Source organism: Leiobunum rupestre, chromosome 9, assembly GCF_980474605.1.
Source record: "Leiobunum rupestre chromosome 9, qqLeiRupe1.1.hap1, whole genome shotgun sequence".
Lineage (NCBI taxonomy): Eukaryota > Metazoa > Arthropoda > Arachnida > Opiliones > Sclerosomatidae > Leiobunum > Leiobunum rupestre.
In genome coordinates, this window is record NC_143392.1 from 22193102 (window position 1) to 22215334 (window position 22233).

The 22233-nt window shown below is 30.6% G+C and overlaps 1 protein-coding gene across 6 annotated transcripts in view; it reads left to right on the forward strand.

Moving 5' to 3' along the window:
* Positions 1-18827, forward strand: part of tau (microtubule-associated protein tau) — an 80594-nt gene extending 61767 nt beyond the window's left edge. For 2 of the 6 annotated variants that reach the window (XM_090158180.1, XM_090158183.1), the window contains 4 exons: positions 5178-5482; positions 6030-6068; positions 8637-8829; positions 16380-18827. In XM_090158180.1, the coding sequence (XP_090014306.1) occupies positions 5178-5482; positions 6030-6068; positions 8637-8829; positions 16380-16678 (836 nt within the window). In that variant the 3' untranslated portion in view covers positions 16679-18827. The remainder of the gene's footprint in view (positions 1-5177; positions 5483-6029; positions 6069-8636; positions 8830-16379) is intronic. The other 4 variants (XM_090158181.1, XM_090158184.1, XM_090158182.1 and 1 more) reach the window with 4 other exon arrangements.
* The last annotated feature ends 3406 nt before the right edge of the window (positions 18828-22233 follow it).

Here is a 22233-nt window from a genome sequence, read left to right on the forward strand (position 1 = left end):
AAATCTAAGCCTGGGCTTTAATGGAAGACCGCAAAAAATGTTGCCCTATTTTCCCGGATAAACCTCACAAAGGAGATTTTCTTTTGAAATAGTTCGTGTATTTCTTTTCGCGGACCTGTATTGTCATTATGTAGCCCTCACTCTAACCTTATTTGGGATTTTTTGTAATACTCTGGAAAGAAGGTTGGAATAGCGTCAGGCCCCTTTAATGAAAAGGATAGGTAGATTTAAATGTATTTCCTAGTGTGAGTTCAAATTATGGTAATTGAGGGATTATTTTAACAGAGTGGAGCGAAACATAAGACCTTCTTAACACGTAATAGGCGGACATTATTCGCTTACTAAGGGTCATTTTAAGTACCCAGGATTATTCAACTTTAAGGAGGTTGGATTACGACTATACAGGGTGTTTTAAAAGATTATGCACAAATTTGAAGGAGTTGTAGGGGGTGAGTTGAAAAGTATGCCTGTTTTCCCCCATTTTCCTACGACGAGTTAAAAGAGCGCCAGAGAGCTTCAAATTGTGGCCTACTAGCCCTGGAAGTAAGCTGCAACAAGCGCAAAACCAAGCAGCAGGGACTTTAAATACTTTTTAAGTTTACTTTTTTTACGCTGGTTACCTCGATTTGTTTACAAAGTCCTTTTTAACCTATCACACGAACCCAAACCTTCATGTTCGCGTTTCCCTGTTGCTTGGTTTTGCGCCTACTTCCAGGGGCTAGTAGTCCACACTTTGAAGCTCTCTGGTGCTCTTTTAACTCATCGTAGGGAAATGCGAAAAAAACAGGCATACTTCTCAACTCACCCCCTACAACTCGTTCAAATTTTGCATAACCTTTTGAAACACCCTGTATAAAATTTATAGAAACGCGTGTCGCACAATAACTCAGAGTTTCATACCCACCCCTGTGCAATAACGATAATATAATATAATATAATATAAAATAATAAAATATAACATAATATAATATAATATAATATAATAACTTTATTTTTAACTTTAAATATTTATAGAAAATATTTTGGCCTTTATTCAATACAATTAACAAAGTTAATAAATATTTTATCTAGATGGGGCTCTCGTACAATGTCGGATAAAGAGGGATAATTTGGGGGAAGCAAGTAAGACTCACAGACGCTATCCGAATGCTTCGCCAATCGAACCTCCTAAACTTTAATAACTCTGGCGTAGCCCAAAAATATAAAAGTTGTTTTCGGAAAACGATGTCCGATTGCAACCTAAGTAGGAGCTACACCACTACCAAGTTTTTACATTCAGTCTCAGCAAAGCTGTAACTCGAAATTGGTCGTAAAGTGATCGAAAGTATTTCGTTGACCATGTTGAAGTTGCGGACTTCAATAAGCGGACTCCATCCTGTCACGGAGACTAGCCTGCGCTAGCCGTACGCGTGGCGACATCTCTACATTCATGGCTGAATTATTAATAAATTATCTCGGAACTCTTGAAGCTATCGTCTGCTAAAATAGTGGTTCAACAACGAATCTAGAGATGGCGTTAGTGTAATCTCTAATATATTTTTCTATCTAAACAAGTTGGGCAAGCGCCCAAACTACCCTTTAGTTATAGCTTTATATCTCGTTAACTATTAATATTAGAATTATCAAAATTATTTTAAGCACTAGAGGAAGGTTCAGCCTATTAACAAAAATATAATTCGATTGTGTAATTGTTAAAACTAAAACGTTCAGCTTGAATGAAAAAGAGGTTTTTACTATAGTCTTCCCCCTCAATGAATGAAAATAAAAAGAAATCGATTAACTATACTCACAATTCGGGGGAAAAGTAGACCTTTATGTAACTTGAAATTCCCCAAAAGGAAAAGTTTCGACGGTCTTTAGTTTTACTATGGCAAACAAAAATGTTTTTGATTACTTAATATCTTCTTTACTCTTTGAAAAAAATTTAAATAATAAAAAATAAATTATGTAAAAAAATTGTACATTGGGTAAATTCAGATTAATTTGGGTAAATGCGTATAGATCTGGGGAAAAATAAGAAAATTGGGTAAATACAAGTAAATTTGGCTTATATTATTTAAAATGGGTAAATTCATTTACATTTCGGTAAATATTAGTAAAATTTGTAAATTACGTAAATGCAAGTAAAGTTGACTAATTTTGGTTATGGAAGTAAAATTGGTAAAAGCTAATAAATTGGATAAATTTAGGTAAAGGCCATTAAATTGACAAAATTTTAAATAATATAACCCAAATTTAATTGTATTTACCCAATTTGCTTATTTTTCCTCACGCATTTAACCAAATTAACCTGAAATTATCCATAATTAATATAATATAATTTATTAAAATCTGCGATTTCTCCATGTTAATTTCCATACAGGGAAAAGTAGGTTTTAAGTAATCAAAAACATTTTTGGTTGCCAATGCAAAACTAAAGCCCGTCGAAAATTTTAATTAATTTATTTATTTAAATAAAAATAAATTGATTGACTATACTCCGTGGCAACTTTCAACAGGATTTAATTGCGATTTCTTTTTTTGACTTTTAACCTTTGTCAGGTTGCAACTGATTATATCTTGATTTCGCCTTTGGGGAAATTAGTGAGCCCCATTGAACAAAGAATTTCGTTTGTCACAAAGACAGAGCTAAACCAAACACCGACCGTTTTCTAAAAAGATAACAATGACTTATAATTGGACCGAAAACTCTAGATTTGTTTATGTAAATTAACACGAGGGCCCTTCGCAAATTACGTAGCGCCAAAGAAACCTGTTTCTTCAACACCTTCTCTTCGTAGCGCATAGTCGGAATATATATCTTCAAAGAAATATCCTCATTAACCTTATTAATAAAGTTAAATAATTTTTTTAATTACTGTTTATCATAAAACGTTAAAAAGTCGATAAAAAAGGAAAATATTTTAAAATTTTACATTTTTATTCTTATCATATTTTAAAGCAACTGTCGACTCTATCATTGCCACCTTTATTATGATAAGTCCCTTGTTATTAGAGACGGCTATGAATTTATCCTATTCTTCGAAAAAACGACTTTTCTGGAGACAATGGTGCCATCTATTAATAGCAATGGAAGCTAAAATTCAAAGTAGCGAAACAATAACGTCGTCAGACTACCGTTTATAATTATTTTAATTTGACAACTTATACTCTACTTAGTGGATTTTAAACTTACTAAAATATTCCATATAAAATATATGCCTAAAAATTATTATGATTTACGTTGTTGACAAATTTACAAACGAACCAATCAACGCGAGTTGTACTTTTATGTCCCGCCGTTTAGGTCAAAATGTAGCTTAAGTATCTTGTTTTGATTTCGACGCTAGCGACATCTGTTGAAAGAGAGTTCCTTCACGTCGACCCGCCACTTGCTTTAAATTAATAATTTTGGTTACGTAATATTGGAGCGAGTTCTTCAGTTTCCCCTTCCATAAAAACTTGTTGAGGTTAACGGTAATAGTGAGTGTAGGGAGCTGTTGGCTCGCGTGGCATGAAGGGCTTTCCACCACCCTCCTACGCATTGTAACCCGGCCACCTGAATTAATAGCTTCAAAAGTCGCTAGATGACTTGGGCCTAAGGTGGTGCCTTGAGTATTAGCCTAGCTGATTATTATTATTATTATTATTATCAGTAAAATATAGTTACACTTATCTAGAGTGAACACACCTTTATTGTGGCGCCATCTACGGCAGTTTCTCGAAAGCTCATTACATTTTTAATACGTACAGAAACGGAGCAAAAATAAATAAAACATTTATATTTTTCGATAGCAGATGGCTAATTTATCAGTTAAACAATACATTCGCCAAATGTGGTCTAAAAACAAGAAGCAGTGTTTTTTATATTCGAGGGACAGAGGTGTAAATGAGCTGGAAAATTACTCAAATAACTGGCCCCGGTACCTACCCCCCGATCGTTTCATTATCCAATTGATATTTCCGCTTAATTCTACTCGTCCAAACTTTAACAATAAAATGGACTTAAAATTCAACCACCTCTCAATCTATTTTCTAAACTTTTTCCAACCTATATTACCCGTCCGATGAAGCTAGTCGACCGCGTATGCAAATCCAATGACATTTTGAAACTTCCGTCAAGAACGAACAAAAATAAAGGGGATCCGTTGAAGGGGGAAATACTTTATTAGGGCACGAGGGCCGTAATCCTCGTGCCCTAGGATTAGGCCCCATAAGAGAAGCCTTTTCGGTAATTAAGCCAGTAGCCGGTATGGACAATTTCCAAATTAGCATTCGAGGCACGATAGCTAGCCGCCGCTCCCCACCGGAACGAGCCAACGAGATTAACATTTCTTTATTTTGATATCCTTCTTAAAGATCGCTCGCTAATTGTCAGATTACCAGAGCTATAATTACTCTCCAGATTCCTCATTGACATTAAGTCCCGAATATATTTTATAAGCGGGAAAAAATATGGAAGGCTCTTCTCTGGCTTCATTTTTTCAGAATTAAAGAGGCTTTTAAAATCGGGCTTAAAACGATGTTTCAATATTATTATTACTAGTACCGTAAGTAACGTCATAAGTCTATAATATTGTTCCATAAGTTTGTCACTTCGGGGAATATTTTACTGAGAGCTAGTAACGGAGTGACGTCATTGCAAGAAGAAAATCCCCCCCTAGCGAGGCCCTGTCAAAGGCAACGTGTGACGCGGGAGCTAGCGGACGCAAAACGGTGACTAGGCATTTTTAAATTTATAATCTATTTAAACCTTCACACAAACTAAGTATGCAAAAACATGAAAGCGAACTTCCTATTTAAATTAATGAAATCATTACCCTTTCATTTTTATTCCAATACCGTTATTACTGAATAATCTAAAGCCTATTAAAATTCCAAAAGCCTCACTTCTATTAAAAACAGAAGAGCAGACGACGGAATGCGGATCATCTGACATTTTTACGCGCTTGTTTTGTATTTGGATAGAAATATTTCGCGATTCTCTCGGTAGGAGCGCTGACGGGTGATGCAAATTGTGGAAACGGGGATATTGTTTAGGTTTCGAGTCCAGTAATTATTCGTCCAAGGTTAAATAATGTCATGGTGGATTTTTTAGGGAAGAACTTGTCACTTACAATAGTCCTACTTGCTAACTAGAAATAAGTGTGTATTTCAATTAATTTAATTTCGTAATTTTGAATGTCAACGTGTTGCAGAACTTCCACCAATCAAGGCGCCGGTGGGTCAAGCTCCGCCCCCGAACGTGCGCAACATCAAATCCAAGATCGGCTCTCTCGACAACATCAAGTACAAGCCGGGCGGCGGCGACAAGAAGGTGATGTCCAAGAAACTAGAATGGAGTGCCGCGCCCAAAGTCGGTTCCCTGGACAACGCCACCCACAAACCCGGCGGAGGCGACAAGAAAATTCAAGTGGTCAAGCTGGACTTCAAGGAGAAAGCCCAGCCCAAAGTCGGTTCCAAGGACCACATCAAACATCAGGCGGGGGGCGGTCAAATCAAGGTCAGTTCCATCGACCCACGTCCCTCCACCCATTCGACCAATTTCCTATATTCATTTTTTAATATACAGGGTGTTCGCTAAATGGTGGTAGGACCGAGCGTCTACGGGTTCTACAGATTATTTTAAGACGAAATTGTTCTATGGCATTTTTCCGATTTAGGCCAACGTTTCGAAGTTACGAAACAATCGATGTATGGACGACCCCTTAATTTAACATTACATTTTAATACTTTAATTTAAATTAGCTGTTTCGTTCATACCAACAAAACTATTGTTTCGTAACTTCGAAATGGTGACCTAAATCGGAAAAATGCCATAGAACATTTTCGTCTTAAAATAATCTGTAGAGCCCGTAGACGCTCGGTCCTACCCCATTTAGGGAACACCCTGTATAACTCCCGTTTTGTGTTTAAAAAGAAGGCCATTACCGTATATGTTAAATATAATTGGGGTGTTTAATTTAAATAGGCTGTTTAAAAAAAATCAAGTGATTTTAATAATTAAAAGAAGCGTTGTATAATTTCTTTTTCCATGTATTTCCGTGTAGAGCGATTCACCTTTGGCTAGTCAGCCATCTAGCGGAAGTGTATGTATTTAATTAACACACCACTTTAATTTTAAGCGTACAATTAGTCCCTTTAACAAGGAGAGTACCCGAGGTGTTTATTGCCGATTTTGTTCAAAGTCGGGCGTAATGTAGACCTATATGAGATATGAAATTTCCCAAAAGGAGACGTTGCACTACCCATTCGATTTGCCATGGCAACCGAAAATGTTTTTGACCACTTACAACAAAAATAAGATTTTTCGCTTATTTTACCCAAAATTTGTTTCAAATTTACCCTAAAAATGTTTCAATTTACCCAAACTTGATGAAATTTACCTAAATGTGGTCCAAATTACACATTTCGTGATTTTCAAAAATTTTCCAAATTTTCGTAGCTAGGACCCTGTGAAACCGAGAAAATCCCATGCTTTTTTAAATGGAGATTTTATTGTTTTAAGTGATCAGAAACATTTTCGGTTGCCATAGCAAATCGAATGGGTAGTGCAACGTCTCCTTTTGGGAAATTTCATATTTCATATAGGTCCACATTACGGCCGACTTTGAACAAAATCGGCAATAAACACCTCGGGTACTCTCCTTGTAAGTGTGGAATATTCGCGTTCTCATAATTCATGGTGTCTCCATCTTCTTTTCGTTCCCCATTTGGTTCATTTTATTTTTAATTTGACGTACTCGACGTTAAAGTATTGTGGTGTGTTCTCAAATCATTTTGCGTTGACACTCTTCCGCTTGCCACTTTGGAAACTTTACGAATCGTTCTTTGTCCTTATACACGCTCTCATTTAGTCTAATATTATTTCATTCACTTTTATTTTATTTTAGAAATTTAATTTAAAGAAACGTTTTTAAAGGTGTCGCTACTTACCAGGCCTGTTTCTTCTCCTTGTCCGTGTTTTACGCCCTCTGTTACACCGCTTCACACTCACGGTAGCGTTTGTTTTACCAGAAGTATATAAGATCTCTTTTTGCTAGGGAAGTATCCATCGCCCGATACCGCTCGAAACATGTACCCGCTGATTTTTAGCGTAAGCCTTTTGATTCAAATACGTTATCGTATAATTATAAGCGTCAGGTTGTTGAAATAATTATCGATACCTGCGCGTGGAGTGACGTCATACCCCAAAAAGGTAAGCCAATACAATTATCACAACGACTAGGTAGAAAAGTCCATTATGAAAAGAGGCAAAAAATGTAAACCCTAAACGAATTTAAAGCCAGTCTCGGCTCTTTCAGAAAAAGAAAAAAACACGTGAAAAATACGCTCCTGGTATGTGCTTCCATCTATTGGTATATATAGAACCTAATTAAAAGCTACTATAGCGCCATACCTAATGAGGGACCTGATTTCAAGACCCATTGTGTTTTTATTTTTGGTGACATCTATTGAGCGACATTCGAAACTAGTTGGAGCCGAGACTTGCTTTAAAGAAATTAAAAAACTTACGAATGAAAAGATGAATTAAAAACGAAATAAAATAAAATAAATAATTTTCTACTTGCTAAGGTACATGTTTCACTTGAAGGATACTTCTCTCAAAACAGAGAGGATACATGTACTTCTGGTTTTACGAAATGTATGATCCATTTGATGCGAGGTGATTTTGAGTGTCGCATTGAAGGTTTATAATAAGTCGACTTTTTCGGGAAAGTATCATACTAGTCGTAAATGAGTCAGATACTTCCCTACAAAGCGTTTTTTAATAAAACTTCTGATCTTACTTTACTTTCGAATCATCCTGAGTAAAGTAGTATCAGTGTGACTGTGTGACGACACGCAATGTCACCCACGCTAATTCCCATTGAGAGAAAAACTTGCCTAAAATGGCTGCCATAAACAAAGCTAAAGGCCTAGGATTTCTTCCCGCCGCGCAAATATCCTGGTGGTAGGCCAACGTGTTCTGCGGTTGGCCTACCACCAGGATATTTGCGCGGCGGGAAGAAAACTCAAATGAAAACTGGCAGAAGAAATCCTAGGCCTTTAACTCTGTATGGGTTAATTCGTGTCACATGGGACTGAAATAACTCTATATATATTCTATAACTAATAATTTCGCTAAAACAATTTGAAAATTGGAATGTGACCAGAAGTATATAAATATCTCTTACGAGTGAAGTATCCAACTAAATATATTGCTGAATTTATTCGCTCGAAACACGTACCTTCGCAGACTCCCGTTAATTTTTCAAAATAAAAAATTCATCATAAATTGATTTTCTAAAAATGATTTGTTACAGATGTAAATAATTATTTAAAAAGGCAATGTAATTTTTATACAAACCCGCGATAAGAGCGTGAAAATCGCGTCCATTCGAAGGTGCATGTTTCCTTAAAAAAGCAATTTCAAATCCTTCTAAAGGAAATATATAAATTTTAGTTGGATAATATTTTCATTTGAATGTCGTAGTCGGATACTTCTCCGTCGCGCGGGAGTTATTATATACTTCTGATCATAGGAATGTCCGACGCGGTCAAATCTCTGTTTCTGTTTCTTGTCCCCGAATCCCATGTACTGTTTCGTGGCTAACACGCGGCGTGTTTTCTCTCTGGGCTTCTTCCGCACTCTGTCTCCGCGCGACGGCCCGCAGGTGGAAACGCACAAAATTGATTTCAAGGATAAGGCGGCGTCCAAGGTGGGTTCCATGGACAACGTCAAGCACAAAGCGGGCGGCGGCAACGTCCAGATCAAGACGGAGAAGCTTCATTTCAAGGAACGGGCTTCTCCCAAAATTGGATCTCTGGCTGGCTCCGATCTGGAAAGCGAAACTCGCGTCAGTTCACCTTTCTCTCTTTCTTTTCTTTCGCTTGTCTTCTTTAATCCGCTTAAACCGGAAGCACGTTGCACGCTCTATCCAATCCCCATCTTTTCTATCTACGACATTTATCTTTATTTAGTTTTGACTGAAGCCAGCTGCTTTATCTCCTTCCTTCCAACCCCCGTTCCCCGTTTCTAGAAGCACCAATCGTAGTTTCAATCCACAATCGTAATATTCCGTTAATGACCCGCGAATAATTATCCGCTAGGCTTAGAGGTGGTTTTGGGTTCCGCATTAGCCGTAGTGTGTAGAATTAGAAGTATCCTTTACGCGCGTAGTTTACGAGTTGTACTACTGGTTTTGGTGTAGATTTAATCCTTACCAAAAGTGTATAATATATCTCGTAGAGTGAAGTACTCGGCTCCTTATAATCATAACGTTATTCGCGCGAAACATGTACCTTCGCGGACGTTTCGCGAGAAAAATAGTGCGGGGCGAATTGCGTCAATATGGTAAATGGTTTATAAATAACTATCCCTACGCTATGTTCAAGGTTGCCACAGTACCGGGAAAAGTCGGGGAATTTGAATATTGGTCTAAAAGTCGGGGATTTTGAATATTGGTCTAAAAGTCGGGGAATTTGAATATTGGTCTAAAAGTCGGGGAATTTGAATATTGGTCTAAAAGTCGGGGAATTTGAATATTGGTCTAAAAGTCGGGGAATTTGAATATTGGTCTAAAAGTCGGGGAATTTGAATATTGGTCTAAAAGTCGGGGAATTTGAATATTGGTCTAAAAGTCGGGGAATTTGAATATTGGTCTAAAAGTCGGGGAATTTGAATATTGGTCTAAAAGTCGGGGAATTTGAATATTGGTCTAAAAGTCGGGGAATTTGAATATTGGTCTAAAAGTCGGGGAATTGGAATATTGGTCTAAAAGTCGGGGAATTGGAATATTGTTCTAAAAGTCGGGTAATTTGAATATGGGTCTAAAAGTCGGGGAATTTGGATATGGGTTAATAATAATCAGCTAGGCTAATACCCAAGGCACCACCTTAGGCCTAAGTCATCAAGCGACTTTTGAGTCCTTTTAATTCAGGTGGCCGGGTTACAATGCGTAGGAGGGTGGTGGCAAGCCCTGCATGCCACGCGATCGACCCAACAGCTCCCTACACTAACTATTACCGTTAACCTAGACAAGTTTTTATGGAAGAGGAAACCGAAGAGCTCGGGGAAAAACCCCTTAAACCAGTGGGGAGAGAACTTGCAAACTCAACGCAGAAGGAGTTGTTCCGAGTTTTCACCCAGTGCCACAAGCTGGGATCGAACCCGGCTCCTCTTGCTGCGAGGCGAAAGTGCTAATCACTCCGCCACCCCACCTTATTGGTCTAAAAGTCGGGGAATTTGAATCTGGGTCTAAAAGTCGGGGAATTTGAATCTGGGTCTAAAAGTCGGGGAATTTGAATCTGGGTCTAAAAGTCGGGGAATTTGAATATGGGTTTAAAAGTCGGGAATTTTAATATGGGTCTAAAATTCGGGGAATTTGAATATAGTTCTAAAAGTCGGGTAATTTGAGTATGGGTCTAAAAGTCAGGGCATTTGAAAAATTAGTCTAAAAATCAGGGAATTTTAGGTGGCAAATAGGCAGGGTTGGCTGATTTAAATCAATTTGATTTAAATCAATATTTAAATCAAGTAATTTTTTAATAAAAATCATTGATTTAAATCAAGTAATTTTTTAATAAAAATCATTGATTTAAATCAAGTAATTTTTTAATAAAAATCATTGATTTAAATCAAGTAATTTTTTAATAAAAATCATTGATTTAAATCAAGTAATTTTTTAATAAAAATCATTGATTTAAATCAAGTAATTTTTTAATAAAAATCATTGATTTAAATCAAGTAATTTTTTAATAAAAATCATTGATTTAAATCAAGTAATTTTTTAATAAAAATCATTGATTTAAATCAAGTAATTTTTTAATAAAAATCATTGATTTAAATCAAGTAATTTTTTAATAAAAATCATTGATTTAAATCAAGTAATTTTTTAATAAAAATCATTGATTTAAATCAAGTAATTTTTTAATAAAAATCATTGATTTAAATCAAGTAATTTTTTAATAAAAATCATTGATTTAAATCAAGTAATTTTTTAATAAAAATCATTGATTTAAATCAAGTAATTTTTTAATAAAAATCATTGATTTAAATCAAGTAATTTTTTAATAAAAATCATTGATTTAAATCAAGTAATTTTTTAATAAAAATCATTGATTTAAATCAAGTAATTTTTTAATAAAAATCATTGATTTAAATCAAGTAATTTTTTAATAAAAATCATTGATTTAAATCAAGTAATTTTTAATAAAAATCATTTTAAATCAAGTAATTTTTTAATAAAAATCATTGATTTAAATCAAGTAATTTTTTAATAAAAATCATTGATTTAAATCAAGTAATTTTTTAATAAAAATCATTGATTTAAATCAAGTAATTTTTTAATAAAAATCATTGATTTAAATCAAGTAATTTTTAATAAAAATCATTTTAAATCAAGTAATTTTTTAATAAAAATCATTGATTTAAATCAAGTAATTTTTTAATAAAAATCATTGATTTAAATCAAGTAATTTTTTAATAAAAATCATTGATTTAAATCAAGTAATTTTTTAATAAAAATCATTGATTTAAATCAAGTAATTTTTTAATAAAAATCATTGATTTAAATCAAGTAATTTTTTAATAAAAATCATTGATTTAAATCAAGTAATTTTTTAATAAAAATCATTGATTTAAATCAAGTAATTTTTTAATAAAAATCATTGATTTAAATCAAGTAATTTTTTAATAAAAATCATTGATTTAAATCAAGTAATTTTTAATAAAAATCATTTTAAATCAAGTAATTTTTTAATAAAAATCATTGATTTAAATCAAGTAATTTTTTAATAAAAATCATTGATTTAAATCAAGTAATTTTTTAATAAAAATCATTGATTTAAATCAAGTATTTTTTTAATAAAAATCATTGATTTAAATCAAGTAATTTTTTAATAAAAATCATTGATTTAAATCAAGTAATTTTTTAATAAAAATCATTGATTTAAATCAAGTATTTTTTTAATAAAAATCATTGATTTAAATCAAGTAATTTTTTAATAAAAATCATTGATTTAAATCAAGTAATTTTTTAATAAAAATCATTGATTTAAATCAAGTAATTTTTTAATAAAAATCATTGATTTAAATCAAGTAATTTTTTAATAAAAATCATTGATTTAAATCAAGTAATTTTTTAATAAAAATCATTGATTTAAATCAAGTAATTTTTTAATAAAAATCATTGATTTAAATCAAGTAATTTTTTAATAAAAATCATTGATTTAAATCAAGTAATTTTTTAATAAAAATCATTGATTTAAATCAAGTAATTTTTTAATAAAAATCATTGATTTAAATCAAGTAATTTTTTAATAAAAATCATTGATTTAAATCAAGTAATTTTTTAATAAAAATCATTGATTTAAATCAAGTAATTTTTTAATAAAAATCATTGATTTAAATCAAGTAATTTTTTAATAAAAATCATTGATTTAAATCAAGTAATTTTTTAATAAAAATCATTGATTTAAATCAAGTAATTTTTTAATAAAAATCATTGATTTAAATCAAGTAATTTTTTAATAAAAATCATTGATTTAAATCAAGTAATTTTTTAATAAAAATCATTGATTTAAATCAAGTAATTTTTTAATAAAAATCATTGATTTAAATCAAGTAATTTTTTAATAAAAATCATTGATTTAAATCAAGTAATTTTTTAATAAAAATCATTGATTTAAATCAAGTAATTTTTTAATAAAAATCATTGATTTAAATCAAGTAATTTTTAATAAAAATCATTTTAAATCAAGTAATTTTTTAATAAAAATCATTGATTTAAATCAAGTAATTTTTTAATAAAAATCATTGATTTAAATCAAGTAATTTTTTAATAAAAATCATTGATTTAAATCAAGTAATTTTTTAATAAAAATCATTGATTTAAATCAAGTAATTTTTTAATAAAAATCATTGATTTAAATCAAGTAATTTTTTAATAAAAATCATTGATTTAAATCAAGTAATTTTTTAATAAAAATCATTGATTTAAATCAAGTAATTTTTAATAAAAATCATTTTAAATCAAGTAATTTTTTAATAAAAATCATTGATTTAAATCAAGTAATTTTTTAATAAAAATCATTGATTTAAATCAAGTAATTTTTTAATAAAAATCATTGATTTAAATCAAGTAATTTTTTAATAAAAATCATTGATTTAAATCAAGTAATTTTTTAATAAAAATCATTGATTTAAATCAAGTAATTTTTTAATAAAAATCATTGATTTAAATCAAGTAATTTTTTAATAAAAATCATTGATTTAAATCAAGTAATTTTTTAATAAAAATCATTGATTTAAATCAAGTAATTTTTTAATAAAAATCATTGATTTAAATCAAGTAATTTTTTAATAAAAATCATTGATTTAAATCAAGTAATTTTTTAATAAAAATCATTGATTTAAATCAAGTAATTTTTTAATAAAAATCATTGATTTAAATCAAGTAATTTTTTAATAAAAATCATTGATTTAAATCAAGTAATTTTTTAATAAAAATCATTGATTTAAATCAAGTAATTTTTTAATAAAAATCATTGATTTAAATCAAGTAATTTTTTAATAAAAATCATTGATTTAAATCAAGTAATTTTTTAATAAAAATCATTGATTTAAATCAAGTAATTTTTTAATAAAAATCATTGATTTAAATCAAGTAATTTTTTAATAAAAATCATTGATTTAAATCAAGTAATTTTTAATAAAAATCATTTTAAATCAAGTAATTTTTTAATAAAAATCATTGATTTAAATCAAGTAATTTTTTAATAAAAATCATTGATTTAAATCAAGTAATTTTTTAATAAAAATCATTGATTTAAATCAAGTAATTTTTTAATAAAAATCATTGATTTAAATCAAGTATTTTTTTAATAAAAATCATTGATTTAAATCAAGTAATTTTTTAATAAAAATCATTGATTTAAATCAAGTAATTTTTTAATAAAAATCATTGATTTAAATCAAGTAATTTTTTAATAAAAATCATTGATTTAAATCAAGTAATTTTTTAATAAAAATCATTGATTTAAATCAAGTAATTTTTTAATAAAAATCATTGATTTAAATCAAGTAATTTTTTAATAAAAATCATTGATTTAAATCAAGTAATTTTTTAATAAAAATCATTGATTTAAATCAAGTAATTTTTTAATAAAAATCATTGATTTAAATCAAGTAATTTTTTAATAAAAATCATTGATTTAAATCAAGTAATTTTTTAATAAAAATCATTGATTTAAATCAAGTAATTTTTTAATAAAAATCATTGATTTAAATCAAGTAATTTTTTAATAAAAATCATTGATTTAAATCAAGTAATTTTTTAATAAAAATCATTGATTTAAATCAAGTAATTTTTTAATAAAAATCATTGATTTAAATCAAGTAATTTTTTAATAAAAATCATTGATTTAAATCAAGTAATTTTTTAATAAAAATCATTGATTTAAATCAAGTAATTTTTAATAAAAATCATTTTAAATCAAGTAATTTTTTAATAAAAATCATTGATTTAAATCAAGTAATTTTTTAATAAAAATCATTGATTTAAATCAAGTAATTTTTTAATAAAAATCATTGATTTAAATCAAGTAATTTTTTAATAAAAATCATTGATTTAAATCAAGTAATTTTTTAATAAAAATCATTGATTTAAATCAAGTAATTTTTTAATAAAAATCATTGATTTAAATCAAGTAATTTTTTAATAAAAATCATTGATTTAAATCAAGTAATTTTTTAATAAAAATCATTGATTTAAATCAAGTAATTTTTTAATAAAAATCATTGATTTAAATCAAGTAATTTTTTAATAAAAATCATTGATTTAAATCAAGTAATTTTTTAATAAAAATCATTGATTTAAATCAAGTAATTTTTTAATAAAAATCATTGATTTAAATCAAGTAATTTTTTAATAAAAATCATTGATTTAAATCAAGTAATTTTTTAATAAAAATCATTGATTTAAATCAAGTAATTTTTTAATAAAAATCATTGATTTAAATCACAGTGTATTTCAAAGGAGGAATAAAAAATTGCAAAAAAGTTCTTAAAAAATTTAAATACATAGAAAATCTGAGAAAACTAAAATATTAAATGTTAATTAAATTTAATTGAGATTTAATTTATTTCAAGATTAGCTAACTGATAAAAAAATATCCGGAAAAGAACCATTAATTGTATAACAATAAAAAAAATCGATTTAATTAAAAAAATCGATTGATTTAATTTTTATTACAAAAATAAAAAAGTGCCAACCCTGCTAATAGGAAAAATTTACTAAAATACTAGTTAAAAAAAAACAACATTTTGTCCCAAAATAAGTCAGGGAAAATCTATGGTCTGGGAATTTGAATCTGAAAAATCTGTCGCAACCCTAGTGTAATTCGCGCGTGGAGTAATACAGGTTATAAGTTTGAGCCTCGAGCCAGTGTACACTGGAAAATCGCTCTCATTGACAACATGTTAATGACGTCGATGGATGCTTCTCTGCTAAGAGATATAGTATAAACTTCGGTTTGAAGTAACTGAACTTCAATTACTTCAGCTCATTTACGTTAGGCTTCAGTAATCTGAAGTTCATTTACGTTAGGCTTTAGTAATCTGAAGTTCATTTACGTTAGGCTTTAGTAATCTGAAGTTCATTTAAGTTAAGCTTTAGTAATCTGAAGTTCATTTAAGTTAGGCTTTAGTAATCTGAAGTTCATTTACGTTAGGCTTCAGTAATCTGAAGATCATTTACGTTAGGCTTTAGTAATCTGAAGTTCATTTACGTTAGGCTTCAGTAATCTGAAGTTCATTTACGTTAGGCTTTAGTAATCTGAAGTTCATTTACGTTAGGCTTCAGTAATCTGAAGTTCATTTACGTTAGGCTTCAGTAATCTGAAGTTCATTTACGTTAGGCTTTAGTAATCTGAAGTTCATTTACGTTAGGCTTCAGTAATCTGAAGTTCATTTACGTTAGGCTTCAGTAATCTGAAGTTCCATAATTTTGGGCTTCATAAAATTGAAGCTCCAATTTTTTTTTCGCTTCGTTAAATTGAAGTGCCATAATTTTTGGCTTCATTAAATTAAAGTTCCAAAAAATCTTTAGCTTCAGTAAATTGAAGGTCCATAGTTTTTTAGCTTCAGTAAATTGAAGTTCCATAGTTTTTTTGCTTCAGTAAATTGAAGTTCAGTCATTTTTGTCTTCGGTAATTTGAAGTTCAATAATTTTGTCTTCAGTAATTTGAAGTTCAACCATTTTTGGCTTCAGTAATTTGAGTAATTGATCTTCAATTTACATTTATCCGAAGTAAATGAACTTAAATTTACTTCCGCAAGAACGCAATTCGGTAAATCCGGAAAATGATCGTGTTGGTTGTTCATATTGTAATGAAAAGTGGTACTTGTGTCCGATGACAGAGTCCGATCCCGGCAGCATCGCCAACCCCGAACAGCGAGACCCAGTCGTCTTCGGTTCCTCCCGTCTCGGAAGAGAGTGAGGAGCAGGGAAGCCGCATCAACGGGGATTTGTCGTCGCCGGGCCAACAAGACGTCTCCGCCAAAGAGAGCCCTTCGGAAGAAACAAACAGCCAGGAAACAACTTCCGGCGCGCCCCCGGAAGAAGGCGGGGCGTCGGAGCGCAGCAACCAATCGGCGGACGGGGCTTCCGCCGACGGCCAGATTCCGGGCAGGAGCCCCGAACTGGTAGAATGCTGACAAAAAGGTCCTCAAATTCCAAATGGCTCGATTAGATAAACAAGAAAACGATTTGTCTATTTACCGATAACTAATCTCAGAAATAAAAACCTATTAAAATTAGGGGTCGAAAAATAAAAATGTTTTTAAGAATTTCAAACAAAATATCCCGATGTACCCGAACCCTAGCCTTGATTTTTAGTTCCGTTTGCGTTCGAATCACAGGTGTATTTTTGGTCCACATAAGTAGCCGTATGTATGATATAATAATAATAATAATATTAATAATATTTTCCCCTTGGCACGGAAAAGAAAAATACCCAGATACAAATACAAAATAATCTACCGTTTCATTTTTATCGATATTAGTTTTTTATTGAATATCTATTGTAAACATTTTGTAGGCATACAGGTTCCTTGGGCTGCTGGTGAGATGATATTCAAATAATTGGGAGAAAAAAAATAACTTTTAGGAAAATAAATTTAATGTCCTAGACCAGAACTATATTCCGTAAAAATATATATCATAAAACAAAAGTGGTACACACTTCTAAAATTGAAGCTAAAATATATCTTCCAATGAGTCTTCAAGTCCTTCTCTGATACTCAGAAATCTCAAACAAAATACCCTTCAAGTCGAGATAAAGGCGAAAGTTTACGACTCTGTAACGTAATACGTATTCCGCGAAGTTGGGACGGTTACGTTACGGAATTGTAACGAACGTCTCTACGTTACACTAACAAAAACAACGTAAAAAATACCTTAGTTATCTTCTTCATTTTAGGGTCACAAAATCCCTCGTACGTACATTATAAGAAAAGCCTCTGTGTTGTCGGTATATCAGTGTTAATTGCCGATTTAAAAGTATAAATCCCCACCCCCTTCAAACAAATTTCCCTCTGTATATAACGTATTTTATTCAGTTTTATTTTTCGTTTGTTATTTCAAATAAACCAAAAGGCTTGAAGCGCAAAAACGTGATTTTTTATTTTTAAAATTTGGTGGAAAAAAAGCTATGCATTTTTATTAGGTTGATTTGTGTTTAAAATATTTATTTAAACAAATACGTTTTAAGAAACTGGCTGATACATTTTTGACTCGAAATTTTCCGATTTTAATTATTAATTTTGAATATTTGTAATATGTGTCAAAGTGTTAGGTTTTTCGACTAAAACCTATATATGATTACGTAATTATCGATGATTAAACATTATCTAATTAGAAAAAATATTTGAATTTTTTAAAATAATTATCCCAACCGTATTAAAAAAATATATAAAATTTTCTATTTAAAAAAAAACAACTAGGAGAAATTAAATCAATTTTGAAAATTAAAACAAATTATATCGTTGATAATGATCTAATCAAATTAATCCAAAGATTTTTTTGTCAATGATACAGTGCCGAAATGAAAATTTAAATAAATGTAAAATTTTCTTGTAATTTTACTTTTTGAAGGAAAGATTGACATTTAAAAAAAATATCGTTTGAAAACCAAAGTAAGGCTTGATCTTCTATACCGAAACGTGTGACACCATTTCGACACTGTAACTTTAAAAAAACTGTCTTTTACCACAAAAAAAGTCCTAATACAGTAAAATAAGTTTGTTTTTTGCTAATCTAAGGCTAAACTCTGTCGTGGCGGCTTTAGGACGCGTAAAATAAAATATAAATAAATTTGAAGCCAGTTTCGCTTGCAGTATGAGATATAAATATAATAACACTCGTAAAATATTAGTCGTGGATAACTTATATACATATGAATAAATATATATATTATATATTGTTTTAAATAAAAAATCCTCCATTTTACTAAATATTCTTTTTTACGAAGGTCAGGCAAAAGGCGTTAATGATAAAAAAGGGGTGTGTCAGAAGTATACAAAAAGTTAAAGGGATTTAAAATATACAAGTGCCACTATGGGTGTTTTTGTACGAAGCTAAACAAAATGAGAGTACATTTTTTTCAAGTCAGTTTTTTTTTAAATGAAATCCCTTGTAATTTTTGTAGTGCATTGAATTTATATTGAGCATTGCATTTTTATTATAATTTAGCGTGTTTTCTGGTATTTTTGCGGGAAAAAAAAACGCAAAAAAATTATAAAAATTTTTAATGATTTTATTTTTCAATTTTGTTTGAACATGATTGGACGAACATGTATTTTGTAGAAATAAAGCATTCATTTCAGTTCACCCAAAAATATTTTGAAACTTTGTGTTTTCTATTTTTTGTGCCTAAATTTTTGAAACACTATGAAGTTAATTTTAGAAAATTTTTAAATACTTTTAAAATTTTAAACTTAAGTATAAATAGATTGTTTCCCTTAAGATAGATTATTTATAAAAATGAAGTTGATTTCCAAGGGAATAAACTATTTATTAAAATTGGTTTTTCTCAAGAAAATAAACAATAAAAATGAGTTTATAGTTAATTATCGTCGAGCAATAAACTATAAAACGGGGTTTATAGTTAATTATCGTCGAGCAATAAACTATAAAACGGGGTTTATAGTTAATTATCGTCGAGCAAAAAACTATAAGACTGTGTTTATAGTTAATTATCGTCGAGCAATACTGTGTTTATAGTTAATTGCCGTCGAGCAATAAACTAAAAAACTGAGGTTATAATTAATTATCGTCGAGTAATAAACTATAAAACTGTTTATAGTTAATTATCGTCTAGCAATAAACTATAAAACTGTTTATAGTTAACTATCGTCTAGCAATAAACTATAAAACTGTTTATAGTTAATTATCGTCTAGCAATAAACTATAAAACTGAGTTTATAGTTAATTATCGTCGAGCAATAAATTATAAAACTGTTTATAGTTCATTATCGTCTAGCAATAAACTATAAAACGGCGTTCATAGTTAATTATCGTCGAGCAATAAACTATAAAACTGTGTTCATAGTTAATTATCGTCGAGCAATCAACTATAAATCTGTTTATAGTTCATTATCGTCTAGCAATAAACTATAAAACGGCGTTCATAGTTAATTATCGTCGAGCAATAAACTATAAAACTGTGTTCATAGTCAATTATCGTCGAGCAATAAACTATAAAACTGTGTTCATAGTTAATTATCGTCGAGCAATAAACTATAAAACGGTGTTCATCGTTAATTATCGTCGAGCAATAAACTATAAAACTGTGTTCATAGTTAATTATCGTCGAGCAATAAACTATAAAACGGCGTTCATAGTTAATTATCGTCGAGCAATAAACTATAAAACGGTGTTCATCGTTAATTATCGTCGAGCAATAAACTATAAAACGGTGTTCATCGTTAATTATCATCGAGCAATAAACTATAAAACTGTTCATAGTTAAATATCGCATGAGCGCTAAACTATAAAACTGTGTTTATAGTTAATTATCGGTGAGCAATAAGCTATAAAACTATTCATAGTTAACTATCGCATGAGCAATAAACTATAAACAAATTAATCTTTCTTACCCCCACAGCAGGGAGTGATGTCTGACTGAGGTTACATTGTCTACGCCATGGTCGCAAGACCATTAAATCACACTAACTAAAAAGTGTTTAACCTAATTCGGTCATCGTGGGTACAAAACTCGTTGACAAGTTACCAAACTGATTCGTGCGCTCTGCGCCATGACTTTTATAGTAAAGCAGAGTACATGAGGAAGAAGAAAGTGATTGGACAACACTACAGCAATGGCCAATAATTAAAATGGTTGGTGGTCTATAAGCACTATTTCGTCGTCGTCGTCGTGCACCCTACAGTACCAAGAAATACAAGAAGGATGTTTTCTTACATTCCTGTGAACTGATTTTAATCAACCAGCAATTAAACCAGTATTGAACCGATTTAGACTGTCTTGTGAGAGTTGATTAACAATGCAAAGTTTCCAAATTTCATTTGTTTTCTGCAGATAATTAATCTGGATTCATTTTACTCCGCAAACAAACTGAACACAGAATTACCAGGTAACGACTTCGCGAAATATCCTTGGCCAGCTAATTTTTGATTGAGGCCAAGGCCTATTGAAAAATAAAGCACTTTCATAATGAAAGTTTACTCTTATTTCAGCGAAATACCGACAAATTATAGAATCGAAACATATATTTGATATTATAAACACTCGCATCGCTTCTGAAGGTACTAACTTTGAAATTCCAGGTCAAAAAACGCGTTTTCACAGGTATTGATCACCATGAACGTAACCTTGCACTAATTCTGCCGACAAAGAGGTCTGATGATGACCTAGTAGCTTGTCTACAGTAACTGAAGTAGGTATAGTGTTTCGTCTTTAAAAAATTTAAGAGAACAGATGAATTGCGAAAAAGCTTTGTAGAAACCTTGGTAATCTACACGATACGACACGTCTCGTCAGTATGTGCAAAGAAGAAAAATAGATGCAACGATAATAGAACGATTTACCTTTCATTCGAAAGCAGGTGCCGCTGTCTTAACCAGTTGTTCAAATTCTGGTAAATATTTTGTTGTTTTTAAAAATGTGCGCGTCGCAAAACAGAGAAATTCTATTGTATTTCTGTTTTCATTTTGAGTATTTTAGTTAAGTCTAACCGTTTGTTCGTCTTTCTGAGTCCTAAGTTATCCCAAAAATATTTTTCGTTGAAACTTATTTCAGACAATTGACGGCTTTTAAAATTCATTTTGCGAGTGAAAATACCTCTACATGTTATGGTCAAAAAAGCACGCAAAGAAGGCTGTGTGCCCAAGACATGTAACTGTAGTGTCGCGCTCTAAAACGTCATTTCAAAATCTGTCAATTGACGGCGGTGTAAAATATGGCAACGCCAATGTTTCGACCTGAAATTACTAAATGCACCTTTTGTTACAAGCGTCAGCTTTTTTTTTGGTTGTTAGAAATATTAAGTTTTAATTAGATAATTTTTCCCGTAATTTCATTAAAGTTTATAAGCAATGTCTTATGTTTTACGCTGTAGTTATGCCCATAGGTTAATTCTGGTTCGTCGGATACTCTACTGCAGCGGTTCCCAAAAGGTGTTCCGCGGAACCCTAGGGTTCCGTGGAAGGATCACAGGGGTTCCGAGAATTCGCAGCGCGGCCATCTTTGTTTGTGTCGAGAGTCTTTTAAGATAAGTAAAAAAATTAGTTGGGGTTCCACCAGAATTAGGTGGATAATTTAGGGTTCCATAGAAAAATAAAATTGGGAACCGCTGCTCTACTGGACAATGAATTAAATTATATCTTTTACAATTTACAGAATTCTGGCATGTCACAGCCATTGAGTCATGGCACGGCCAACTTAGATCCACTGCTACTCGCACTAGTGGTCATGGATAGTAGATTTTAGAGGATCGGTAAAAAGCCTGGTTTTTAGCCCCCGTAAACCAATCACACTAAAGGAGTCGGCCAAGATTATTTGAAAACAAGTTGGCAAGCCAAAATATACCTCTCCTCGGAAGAATTGTCCCTAGTGGTATTAATCTCTCGAGATAACCCTTAAAAATATCTCTCCGCAATTCAGAGTTATTTACTAAAAACGTAATCCCGGTTCAATCCCGCCCGGTATAAAATTTTAATTTTAATTTAAATAATTGAGACGAAACAACCGAGT